The 13,728-nt window shown below is 34.5% G+C and overlaps 3 protein-coding genes and 1 long non-coding RNA gene across 4 annotated transcripts; 2 read left to right on the forward strand and 2 right to left on the reverse strand.

Annotated features, from left to right (window-relative positions):
• Positions 1–262: 262 nt before the first annotated feature.
• Positions 263–756, forward strand: BNAC07G29920D. Its single transcript, XM_013791756.3, has one exon. The coding sequence runs from the start codon at positions 377–379 to the stop codon at positions 587–589; it is 213 nt and encodes a 70-aa protein (XP_013647210.1). The 5' UTR covers positions 263–376; the 3' UTR covers positions 590–756.
• A 2,003-nt stretch (positions 757–2,759) lies between these two features.
• On the reverse strand, positions 2,760–5,737 carry LOC106352075 (putative F-box protein PP2-B12). Its single transcript, XM_022705507.2, is given in 6 exon segments — positions 2,760–4,069; positions 4,671–4,675; positions 4,770–4,832; positions 5,059–5,170; positions 5,241–5,385; positions 5,388–5,737. Coding segments are annotated over 6 exon segments (594 nt in total). The 5' UTR covers positions 5,514–5,737; the 3' UTR covers positions 2,760–3,926.
• Positions 5,738–6,470: 733 nt separating this feature from the next.
• Positions 6,471–7,070, forward strand: LOC125589669. Its single transcript, XR_007325841.1, has 2 exons — positions 6,471–6,606; positions 6,921–7,070. It is a non-coding gene; the product is annotated as an uncharacterized LOC125589669 (long non-coding RNA).
• Positions 7,016–13,728, reverse strand: LOC106348481 (protein DOWNY MILDEW RESISTANCE 6). Its single transcript, XM_013788230.3, has 4 exons — positions 13,425–13,728; positions 12,782–13,029; positions 8,127–8,451; positions 7,016–7,662 (listed from the first exon to the last, which is right to left on the reverse strand). Exons 1-4 carry the CDS (start codon positions 13,620–13,622, stop codon positions 7,408–7,410), a joined length of 1,026 nt encoding a protein of 341 aa, XP_013643684.1. The 5' UTR covers positions 13,623–13,728; the 3' UTR covers positions 7,016–7,407.

Here is a 13,728-nt window from a genome sequence, read left to right on the forward strand (position 1 = left end):
TATATCAAAACCTACCATTTAATTTTTGGAAATAACATTTTGACCCAAAAAACATGTTATCATCCATTTCTTATACATAGTTTTTGTATGAGATATTTCTGGCGAAAATAATGTGACCCTAACTAAAAATAAAAGTAGAAACAAAATTAAATAAATTCAATTGAAGTCGGTAGATCTGACGGCTACGATAATTTATAACCAGAACCTACCAAAATTTATGACCATCAGCTTCGGAGCCCATACTCTATAAATACCATACCGTCTCTTAGAAGCTAAACCACATTGTCTTTGTCTGCACATTACAAAAAGGTTACTAGAGATTTTCTTTAGCAAGACATCAACAAGTAAATTATAATCAGAGAATCTTCAAATCGTCATGATAACAGTAGCTATTGCCGCTGAGTTGCTTGAAGAATACACGTTGGCGCTAGCTCGCATCACCGCCACACTCCTCCCTCCACCATCAACAAGTCGCCGTCGAAGGGTGCGGGCTCCCACTAGCCGTGGCCAAGCTGATTCTTCCTTGCCTCACAGCGACGTCTCATCATCTTGCGCTCCAAATTACGCCGCGTTTCTCTTGAATTTCTGAGTTCTTCTTACTTTGTATAGACGAAGAGATTTTCGAATTTTCTTCTTCTTGATTGTAATTTCGAAACATGCATGCTTGTGTTATGCAATTGCAACTTTCTATTTATTTCCTGAGTTGATGTTTTTCTACAATAATAAATCAAAAATTTAGAAAAACATTTAAATTTATTTTGTAACGCTGAAAATTAACTATTAGAGCGTTAAAAAATTTTATGTATCATTGACGGTAGACATTGTGGATAACTATGAAGATATATTGAAAAAGCGTATGAAATAAGAGGTCAATAATTAATTTTCTTTTGATTTTTTTTTTTGAGAAAGGGCTTTTATTCTTTTGAATTTTCTTTATATTAAGAAAATTCTTTTATTTTTATTTTGTTAGATAATTGATATTATTCAGCACCACAGAAAGTATGTGTATTAAATTGAAAAGTGTGTATGACGTTCATTGAACTTCGTCAGTCAAAACTCACCATAATATTTTGATAATGAGAGATTAACTAAACGCAACCATTTTGTTTTGTATTTTTGTGTAGATAAGAGATATTATTGCGGAATTGTTTTATATAAAAAATTAATAATTCGCGACTGTTTTTTGGTGGAAAAGGAAACCGACACTATGGAGAAGGGGACCAGAATCACATGACAGTTCATTGAAAAACAATGATCATTCAGACGTCAGGAGAAGTCTTGTGTGACTTTCAAAAATTGTGAAAGTCTTTTTGGCTCTTGTGCATGTGTTTACTAGACAACAGTCTATTACCACAAGCAACTAAGAATTATTGCTGAATACTACTCGTCTTTTTCCTTAAAGCCAAGTACCGCTCATGCCTTCCTTATCATTCTGTTTCGCTTTTTTTATGCGTATTAGCTTCAGCATGATCCCAATTCCCAAGACTCATCCTGAATTAATCTTGAAAGTGTTCATCCACGAGATCAGTCACATATTCTAATAAAAACTTCATTCGCCAGTGTTAGCAAATTCTTGGAGGTCAAACTGTTGTTGCTTGCAGTGTTATGCTGCAATTTTGCCAATATGAGGAGCTGTCACGCTTAGAGAAACCGCCCTCTTCAACAAAGGTCCTACATCTGGAAGATGCATCCAGATGGTCCATCTAGATGTCTTATCTAGATGCTCCATCTGGGTGTTGTTCGTTTCTTCATTTCGTCAATTCATCCAGATGAATCATATGAATGCAACTATGTTCGTTTGTTTTTTATTTTTTAACTTCCATCTGCATCCAGGTGGACTTGTTAATAAAATGACTAAAATATAATTTTTTACGTTTCGGCGGAAAAATAACATTTTTACCGTTTTGGCGGAAAATATTTTTGCGTCTTTGAGGAAAAATATGTTTTTGGCGAAAAAGTGTATTTTCGTAGTTTCGGCGGAAAATACGTTTTTATGGGTTTGGCGGAAAATACATTTTTGCGGTTTGGACGGGAAAAGTGTATTTTTGCGGTTTTGGCGGGAAAAGTGTTTTCGACGAGAAAAGTTTTTTTCACGATTTTGACGGGAAAGTTTTTTTTTTGTGATTTTGGCGGGAAAAGCTTTTTCGCGATTTTGGTGGGAAAATTGTGTTTTCCGGTTTTGGCGGGAAATTGTGTTTTTCTGGTTTTGGCGGGAAAATTTCCTTTTCCGGTTTTGGCGGGAAAATTCCGTTTTCCGGTTTTGGCGGGAAAATTGTGTTTTTCTGGTTCTGGCGGGAAAATGTGTTTTTAAGTTTTGGCGGAAAAATTCTGTTTTTCGGTTTTGGCGGGAAAATTCGGTTTTCCGGTTTTGGCGGGAAAATTGTGTGTTTTCCGGTTTTGGCGGGAAAATGTGTGTTTCCAGTTTTGGCGGGAAAAATCTGTTTTCCGGTTTGGCGGGAAAATTCTGTTTTCCGGTTTTGGCGGGAAAATTCTGTTTTCCGGTTTTGGCGGGAAAATTGTGTTTTCCGGTTTTGGCGGAAAAATTGCGTTTTTCTGGTTTTGGCGGAAAAATTCCGTTTTCCGGTTTTGGCGGGAAAATTGTGTTTTCCGGTTTTGGCGGGAAAATTGCGTTTTTCTGGTTTTGGCGGAAAAATTGCGTTTTTCCGGTTTTGGCGAGAAAATACTTTTTGCGGTTTTGGCCGGAAAATGTTTTTTGGAGTTTTGGCGGGAATAGGTATTTTTTGGGTTTTGGTGGGAAAATGCGTTTTTTTTTGGGTTTGGCGGGAAAATGCCTTTTTCGGTTTTGACGGAAAAATGCGTTTTTTCGATTTTGGTCGAAAAGTGCGATTTTACTGGTTTGACCAAAAAACGTGTTTTTATGGAAATGTGTGTTTTACATTTTTTTTGCGGAAAAACGCATCTTGCGGTTTTAGCGGGAATGTGTGTTTTTTAGTTTTTGCGAGAAAATGTATTTTTTGGTTATAGCGGAAAAATGTATAGAAAATATAATTTACGGTTTGAAAATAATATTTTGATTTCAAAAAATCATTTTTGTCATTAATCATTTTGGACTGAACTAGATGCATCTGCATCCAGATGCACAATCAAGACTCACTTTCATTTGGGTGACAATTTGAGAGGAGTTTTTAAAAATTCAGCTGGGTGATCCATCTGGATGTAGCATTATAATGCACAAAACGAACATCGATTTGCATTTTCACCCAGATGGATCACCTGGGTGAGCAAACGAACAGGCCTAAAGTGGTAAACACCGGATTAATAAAACAGTGATGAATGCTTATAAGCAGTAGATCAACGGATGTAAGTCTGTTGACTTCGTTAAAACTGCATTTGGGCTTATGTCTAGGTTACAATAAAATGGGTCTACAAATTAAATAAACAAATACTATCGGACTATCGGTTAAAGGTCTGTTAAAAACAGAGCATATATATAGTTTCTTCACTACTTCATCTTCTTTCTTCTTCCTTGTTGTGACTACTCATTACATTACTGTTTGTAAAACCTGAAACAAGATAAACCTAAATCAACGAAAGCCTGTTAATTCTCGATTCTGTGGTAAAGATTGCCAGCTAAAGTCTCACCTAGATGTACCCTAGAAAGACAATAGAACTCGTAAAAGTCTTTGAGTGTGTTGTTTCATTCTGTTTTCGGTCAGTTCTTGTCCCATTGGAGTTTAATGTTAGTTATGGTACAATAGCATAAATCAACATATTATCCAGTCAAGTTACTAACCAAGATCATGGATCATCCATGATCACACACTGGCGTCAGAAATCAACATGTCCATATATTGGAATAGAGTTTCAATTCTTTCAAAAAAATTAGAATTTACTTTTTTCAAAAAAAAAAACAAACTAGAATTTACTTGCGAGCTACGTTACTGAATCACACAACACTTTTTTTTTCATTTTGGCCTAATCTCGATCTCTTGAACGATGATCCCACCTTTCCAGCCACCTTCTCTAGTCTCTAAGACGCTCATCACGAGCTCCTCCTCATCAAAACCGACATAATACTCACCAAGTTCAATCTCCAACCACCCATCTTCTGGCATTCCAGACTCAAGAAACGCTCTTCTATCATTACAAAGCCCGGTTCTTGTGGATCCGAGGATGTAGCGGAAGCTTTATATGATAGAATTAGAAATCCGTTGATTCTGGGAATACCTGAAAAACTAGGATAATCACAAAGATCTTATTAAGTTTAGACGACTATATATAAGAAATCATAAAACTCTAAAACATTAAAGATAATTATCCAAATAATAAATAAAATACTAAATAATTAAGATATTTATTCTAAATGATGCAGATAAATATTTGGGATATTTCTAAATATTTATTATTTAGTTTATTAATTATTTAGATAATTATCTTTATTATTTTAGGGTTTTATGGTGTTTTTATATATAGCCGCCTAGGCTTAAGTTTGTATTCAGTTTATGATTTGATTAATAAAAGTTAAGAGATTTCTCTTTATTCCTTGTTTTCGGTAGATCATTGGTGATCTCAACGAATTTAAGAAGACATTGATCTTAGGCATTCTTAGACTAAATAAGATCTTTGTGATTATTCAAGTTTTCCGGGTATTCTCAAAATCAACGGATCTCTAGTTCTATCCTATAGAGCTTCCGCTACATCACCCGAACCTCGTCTCCAATGGCTGGGACCTAAATCCAAATGCTCCTATTTCTCCTTCTTTAAAAACAAGGTAAGCTCCGTAAACTGTGCCTTTGGAGAGCATTGACGAGCTTATGTTGCCTCGGATCTCAAACCAACACACCATTAGAAGTGCTGCAACTTCCTCAAACCTGTTGCAGACTAACCAAAGTCAACACCAAGAAGCTTTGGATTACAAGAAACATAAAATTTAAGGATGAAATATGCAATAAACAATTTACTAGCAACTTCAACAAAATTCTTTTTTAACAAATTGGAAGCATATATCTGTATATATATATTATAACTCTTTAATGTTGGATCGAAAACCAATGTTTCACTGTGCTATGCTCACGACCATTCTGGAAAGAGTTTAACCTTGAGTCCGGAATCGAAATCCATAACCAGTATTTAGGAGAATCAACCCAAACGATCTCTAGTTTCCTTGCAGATAGCATCCAACATTTCTTCCCGCTTCTCTCCAAAAGCTCTAAATCAAAATTATAAACAATCATTTTCAAGAAACCATGCATTGAAAAAACAGAGGAGGTTGTGTAAACTTACCGTTCTGCCATCATCGATGAGAAGATGGGATTCACAGAAACGGAGGAAGAGATGGTTATTAGATAACCTAGACAGAGAATGATCAACCACCAGACGAGGATCAAAGGGAAGAAATTTCTCCCACGCGGCGTTGGACTCGGCGTCTCGGCGGCTGAGCGACGTAACTTGGAGACGGCGGAGATACGGCAGGCGTCGTGGGGGCTGGTGAAATAAATCACGGCGGCTATGCATTCTTCCGATAAATCAAGAAGATTCATCTCCATTGTCATTACATAATATTTCAAAAGGGGGAACTGATTACAAATAAAGATTGTAGACCTATTACTTGTATCTTACGTGAAAAGGCTTACATAGATCTTAAAATCCACCCTAAGTATTTAATAGTGATTGAGGGTTTAATCTGGAGAAAAAAAAGGATGTGGGCAACAATATCATCATAACACAATGATGTAATCAGGTATGAGTTGACAAAAATGGATTCTATTCGTATGCCGAATAGCATAAAGATATCGGGAGAAGGAAGATCGTGACTGAACTCGGGATCGAGCTGCCTACGTACCTTACGAGGGATCAAGTCTAAAAGTAGTTCGATTATTATCATCTCTCGAAAGAGACGTCGGGTTTCTTTGTTAGGATTTGTTTATTATCGTTTCGGGATAGACATCGATTATGGATAAGAATAAGGATTTAGGGTCCTCGTATCGGCTGATCACAATCTCCCAAGATAAGGTTTCATGTGAAGAGCCATTGTTCTTGATCAAACACGGAAGCGAATGTGATCGAGAAGAGTAGCATGTCTCCGGCTCGATGTTGTTGTTCGGGACAAGTTAAGCATAAAGGAATAACTTCTCTCTTTGAAAAGTGGAGACGTCATCTACGGTTTAGCTCGAGCTTAGCGAGTTCTCCTTTCCAAGCGGTGGTCTTGACTCTTATGAAGAGAATATTTAATGGTTTCTTTTCTGGTTTTGTTCGTGAGAGAGATTCCCTAGATCACGAGCTCTCCTCCAAAGGCGTAGAGAATTATATATCTTGTTAAGCGTGATCTCATTTAGAAGAAGTGTGATTCCTTCTTCTTCTTCTAGCATTATATCTTCTTTTATTTGTCTATATATTTCTTGGAAAATCAGATAGCTTTGAGAGCGACCTCTTACTCTATTTTATACCAAGAGTTCGTCTCTTTCCACTTCGTAATGTTGTTGCACGTGACTCCACGTATTTAGATGTGACTCATTATTTGTTGACCATATTCCAAGATATGTGGAGAATAATCTTTGAGATCTTTGACTCATTCATTATTCAACGGGTTTTATGAGCCGACGTCACATTTCAACTTCTCGCAGGCCCGTTTAAGCTCAACTCAAGGTAGTCGTTAATCGATTTTCTGATCCTTTTGGCGGGAGAGATTTTAGTGCTAAATCTTGGTCCAACAACTTATAACTTCTATTTTTTTGATTCCTTTCAAAGCTTTGGCGCCTAGTCTTAATATGAGCCATCGTTTTGATTTGGGACTATAACCTGTTTTTTGGTATCTCAAAGTAAGGCAAAGTAAATAGGGAGGAGAACAAACACAGAAATTGCTAAATACTGAGTGCAAATACAAATATCTTCTTTTTTTTATCAACACAAATAATTTCATTTAAAATCTCATATTGTTATGTTATAACATAATCAAACAGGTGATTAGGTTTCTGAGACAGGAAGTCAGGAAGACGTAGAGCTCATAGCTCATCTCTTTTATGTAAGTAGTACATCAGTTTCTGGACACCGTGTATAAGGTAACAAATTGTTTAACACACATAAATATATGCCCATAATAGTTGTACATTGTTATCAAGAGATCTATCACTATCAAATTATCATTATTATACGGAAAGATGGGTAAGTAGATATATATATATATGTTTGCTTCGATAAGACCATAATCTAATAAGAAAAAAAGAAAAAAAGGCTGAAAAATGAGGTTTCTGTTCGAACTGAGGAAATTGAGCAGAAAAACAACCCCATTTAGACCACAAGACTAAGAAACTTTTTGCAAATTTAGGGTCCAAAATTTTCTGCAAATTTAGGGCCCAAAATATTGAAGGCCTGAAGCTAATGCTTCTTTAGCTTCTCTCCAGGGCGTGCCTGCTACTACACATACAGAGACAGACATGTGTATAGTATCTAGTCGTTTAGAAAGTTCTCAAGGCAATGCTCTTGGTCCAGATTCCTACTCCAAAACTTTTTGTAGTACTCTGCGTAAGTGTAGTCTCTGTATATTGGCTTAGCCTCGTCCTCCTCGGCTTCCCACAAGGGCTTTGCCGGGCTTATGACAGCGCAGTCAGCTGGGCACAGAAATGATGCGACCGATAATCTCGGTTTTTCGGTGTTTGTTACTGCTCGATGCCAAACACTTTTGTATATTCCGTTACTCAATGCCTGAAATTGCATATTTAAGCAAGGTTGGTCCAAGCCTTTCTATAGGAGATAAATTATATGTGTATCATGCGGACAGTAAGGCTGATTTCGAAGTGAAGCCAATAAATCCAAACCAACAAATATGATATAATCATATTTTCATAATAATTAGTTGATTTAGATATATACTATAATATTTATATAAGTTCAACTTATATTTGTTAGAGATTTAACTTTTTAACTATATACACAAGTAACAGCTGTATCTCATTCATTAGTAAACTATTTACTAATATTATTCTTCTTTAATTTTCATTTTCAGATGTCCCAGTTTTCCCCCTAAATAATAACGATTAAACTCTAAAGTCCAAAGCTATGACTTCCTCTTACCTATACTTTGGACCAGACCTACACTTAATTAAGATCTAAATTCATAGCCCAACACTTGAAGACATTTTGATAGATTTTACTATCTGATCAGTTACCTCGAACTGGTCACCAATGTTGATGACAAAAGCATCAGGATGTGGATTAACGGCGAACCACTGGCCGTCGATCAAGATCTGTAGACCACAAACGGTAGCATCTTGGAGAAGAATGGTGAGTGCGTTTGGGTCGGTGTGAGCAGGTAAACCATAAGTGAGCTCAGGCTCAGGACATGGAGGGTAATAGTTGACTGCCATGTGTTGACCTTGTTCACCAAGCACTTTCCTCATGTGACCTTTTTTTAAACCCAGGCTCTCTGATATCAGTTCCTCTATAGTAAATCCCAGTTCTCTTACATCTGTACTGTATCTACTCACAACTTCCCTGCAAAAGCGCCAACACATACACAATTAGCTACTCAAATTGTTTAAACGGTCAACATATTCACTTTTTAACATGATTCATAGGTTTAGTAAAATTTATGAAATTACTTTATTTTGAGTACATGTTTTTAAGATAAAACCCATTTTGATGCATTGAAGCTCATGATGATTATGTAATTTACAAGCGTTACAATCTTAAGTACCTGTTTTTCTAGCAAAATATTTGATCTCATGTCAAACTAATAATTATATTAAACTATGGTCAGTGTTTCAAAAAAAAAAAAAAACTAAACTATGGTCTCGAATGTTTGTTTGCGTTTAGTTTAGCGAGTAGTTTCTCTTCAACAAAATCGACTAAACTTGAAAAAATTAAACAATATACTTTTTTTTTTGTTTTCACTTGCAGTTATAAAATGTCTTATAACAAAATAAAGTTAACATATATTGTTATTATAAAATTAATGTAAAGCGAGAGAGTCAATCAGAGTGATCGGTCAGGACGTAAGAGATGACTTTAACTTTAATATATATCTACGGCTTTAAAAATCGTTAATCATGATTTATATTGGTTTTTTAAAGCTATAGTCCAAAATAAAATAGTTGTAAAAAATTTATTTTCTAAAGTTCAATAAATTTTAAAATGACATCTGTTAAAGATAAGTAAAATAATTCTATGGTCTAAATTTTAAAATAATTTTTTATTGATTTCAACCAGTAATCCCATGAAAAAAGGTTTCTTCTAAGTCAATATGAAAATCCAATAGAATTTTGGTATGATATAACGACGCTGACGCCAACGCGGTTTACCAGTGACGTTTCCTCCCCGTGACGGCGTTATCACACAAATCATATTTTATAGGGGTTAACGATGATTATATACCGATGTATCTAATCAGATTAGATGGAGTTTTGTCTGTGTTGAGTCGACTGACTTTTAAATTTCTGACAGTTTAGATGGAGTTTTGCTGCATATCTCCGCTTGTCCTTTTCGGCTTTTCCCAACGTATCTTTATCAAATCTTGCTTGTTTATACATAATATTTTTTAGCTTTTACTTATATAAATACATGATCTCTGTATGTAATATACAGTATACACACGTTGCTGTTTAAGTGTCAGTTATATTCATGGTTGAAAACTTACGGTCGGTCGGAATAATTCACACGTTTCTGTAGAATAATGTATGGTGACCACTTGATGCTGATAAATATTTGGAATATCTTATTATTTGCTTTATTAATTATTTAGATAATTATTTTTATTATTTAGGATTTTTATGGTTTTATTATATATATCTATTGAGGTTTAAGTTTGTATTTAATTTATGAGTTTACGATTTGATTAATAAAAGTTAAGAGATTTCTTTTTAATCCTTGTTTTCGGCTAGATCATTGGTGATCTCAACGAATTTAAGAAGACATTGATCTTAGGTATTCTTAGACTAAATAAGATCTTGTGTTACTCTAGTTTTCCAGATATTTTCAGAATCAACGGATCTCTAATTCTGTCCTATAAAGCTTCCGCTACATCAGTTGGTATCAGAGCAGGTCTTTTGGTTTCTTTATCAAAATTCGATTCTGGAATCATGGAAAATTTGTTCGTCGAAAGTGAAGAACTCGTTTACATAGATATCGTTGGCGATCCAATCTTCGATGTCTATGATGATGATGATTGTGTTCAATACAAATACACTGAATTTGATGTTCGTTGGGTGGAGATCAAAAACGGTGTGGTTATAGATTTACGCGTGACAAAAGTTTCCGAGTCATCTACCAGCAAAGTGTTAGATTCACGCATCCAAAGAAACATACTACAACATGTGTTTCAGAGAAAAAAGAAGTTGAAGAGAGGGTGGAAGATGTGACGTGTACAAACCCACTGGAAGTCAAAATCAGAAACAAGTCTAATAATAAAGACGACACGTTCATCGATGGTGGTGCTCCAAACCAGACTTTTGGACTAAGTTGTATAGTACAAGCTTATACTCTCCATCGTGACAGTGCAGATAATACAAATTTCAAGAATGTATATTATGTGTGGAAGAGTCGCAAAAGAATAAGATTTTATGTGAGAAGATTTTGGAGTTGAAGACCACGGTTAAGATTCGAGGACGAATCTTCTCCGATCCGGAGAGAATGAAGTAGATAAATATTTGAAATATTTCCAAATATCTTATTATTTGTTTTATTAATTATTTAGATAATTATCTTTATTGTTTTAGGGTTTTATGATTTTTTTTATATATAGTCTTTTAATTTTAACTTTGTAAGAGTTGATAATTTGATTAATAAAAATTGAGAGTTCTCTTTTTGTTCCTTGTTTTTGGTAGATCATTGATCTCAACGAATTTAATAAGACATTTATCTTAGGCATTCTTCGATTAAATAAGATCTTTGTGATTATTCTAATTTTCCGGATATTCTCAAAATCAACGGATCTTTAATTCTATCCTATAAACCTTTCGCTACATCACCACTCCTTATAATTAGCCGAACAGCCACATGCATGCATAGGAATAAGTGTATAATATGCAATGTATAGATTTGATAAATCTTGTCAATCCATGTGATCACATGGGAACCAAATCAGGAAACAAAAACCAAATGGGACCGCAAGTTAATTATCGTTTACGTATCAAATCATTTTTTTAAACTAGATTCAAGAAAAACAAAAACAGTTGACCTGAGTTGAGTCAGTTGAGGCCTGAGGGTGGAATTTTCATTATTCAAATCCGAATCGACTTTTGTGTCTTTAAAATCACAGAATGACATTCGTTTATTCTGAACTGAATATATATATATATATATATATATATATATATATATATATCCTTATGAATGTATAATATTCTCGTTATAAAAAGAAAAAGAATATTCTGGTGATATAAGGCTTTTTCCTGTTGAAAATACATCTAACGAGAGGCAGCAATGCTCTAGTTTGGTTTGTTGTGCGTGTTTTAGGGAATTATGACGCTTAAAGTGTAGCTTTGAAGATCTAACTCATCTCGTATTCTTTGATAGGCATCCTATGTGCATTGAACCATTTGCTTTCATTATATTATAACAGTTTAATGATATAATATGACTCTCTCTGTATAAATTGGGACCAAAGAAAAAGAAAATAGAATCCAATCAGATTAATGATTGTTTTTAAAAATAGCTATGTAAGTCTATTTATGACCTAAAATAGCTTTATTAGTGTATTTTTGGCAATTCTGACATATCAGAAATCACCAATTGAATAAAACCATGACGCAAACTCATATATCATAAAGAACAAAACTTAGCCTTTAAATTCACCCCAGTCTTTATGATCAATCAAAGTGACACATATATTATTAATTAAAAAACATTAAATTAAATAAAAAATAGATACAAAAAATAAAAACGCTAATTTTAACGACGCTAACGCTTTCAGCGAAAACCTAAACCCTAAATATTAAATTCTAAACCCAATACCCTAAATTCTAAACCCAAATCCAAACCCCTAAACCCAAACCCTATACCCTAAACCCCAATCTTAGACCCTAAATCCAAATTATATACCTTAAACCCAAAAATAGACTATAAACCTAAACCCTATACCCTAAACCCAAGTCTTAGACCCTAAACCCAAACCGTAAACCTTAACCCAAACCCTATAGTATCTAAGTTTGGGGTTTGGGTTTAGGGTTTACCGTTTGGGTTTTAGGTCTAGGATTTGGGTTTAGGGTATAGGTATTGGGTTTAGGATTTACGGTTTGGGTTTAGGATTTACCGTTTGGACTTAAGGTTAAGGTTTTGGGTTTTGGGTATATAATTTGGGTTTAAGGTTTACAGTTTGGGTCTAGGACTTGGGTTTAGGGTATAGAGTTTAGGTTTATAGTCTAGTTTTTGGGTTTAGGGTATATAATTTGGGTTTAGGGTCTAGGATTATGGTTTAGGATATAGGGTTTGGGTTTAGGGGTTTGGATTTGGGTTTAGAATTTAGAGTATAGGGTTTAGAATTTAAGATTTAGGGTTTAGGGTTTAGCTGCAAGCGTTAGCTTCTTTAAAATTAACGTTTTTATTTTTTGTAACTATTTTTTATTTAATTAAATATTTTTTAATTAATAATCTATATATCACTTTGATTGGTCATAAAATGTGGGGTGGATTTAAAGATTCGCCCTAGGGGTGAACCTAAGTTCTATACTATCATAAAACCTTGCAGTTCGTTTTACCTATTTAGAACATGAGAATAATGATTATATTTTTGACGATAGATGAGTTATATAAATATTCGAGAAAGAAAATACAAACTAGAATTAGAAGTACATTATATAAATATAAGCAAAGTGAATTGAGTGCTTACTTGAAAGAAGGAGGGTTTGAAGGCCACTCATGGACATACTTGCTGATAGGATAACAATGTAGTCTAAGATAGTCTCTCCAATTGTTGACCTCTTCTTTTTTCACATTGAAGCTCGTTGATAATCTCGTCGTCTTCGTTGGATCGTCCGAGTACAGCTTCATTTTTTCCTCCATAGGCATGCTAAAGAACTCGTTCGCAACACTCACCATTCCATCTATTGTATCTTTGCTAACTCTGTGATTTATGACCTAAATCCATCGAAAGACTACAAAGTTATTAACTATAAAGTTTGAATACTTAGCTATATACAAGTTGTCGTGACAAAAAATAAGCTATATACAAGTTGTGCTTTTGACCGACGGTTAGTGGAATATATTAGTTCCAACGGAAATAAATAGTAGTAAAACTATAATTCTGGATTTGAATGGTTATTACGTACGACGCGGACAAAACATACCAAGAAACACTAATACAAAAAGAAGTATACAGTACTTTATTTCGATATAAACCAATACTTAAAAAAATATTATGTTAAGTTCATAATCCTTTTCAGGCACATAAGTTCATATTTCAGATACATATTTTTGTTTATTTGATTCAAAAGTTCATATATACCTTATCAAAAGGTTGTGTATATAAGTACCTGAAAAAACCCGAATCGGGAGCAAGCTTGGTGGATTTGTTGGACTAGCCGAGATCGATCTGTGGAAGATAGGTCGATGATAGGGAAATCTTTAAGTGGAGAGACGTCAGAGAGACATGGACGGTTGGAGAGTGGCCGAACATAGTTTTCCGGCAAAGTTGTGTGACGAATACCGGTGGATATTAGCTTTGCTGCCATATATGCTGATATCAGAAAGTAAAGAAGAAGTATAAAGGGAAAGAGATAGAGAAGGCTTGACTTTTGAGTATGTATTTGAGGAGCATTGTGTGTTCTATATATAAAC

This window comes from Brassica napus, chromosome C7 (genome assembly GCF_020379485.1).
Source record: "Brassica napus cultivar Da-Ae chromosome C7, Da-Ae, whole genome shotgun sequence".
NCBI lineage: Eukaryota > Viridiplantae > Streptophyta > Magnoliopsida > Brassicales > Brassicaceae > Brassica > Brassica napus.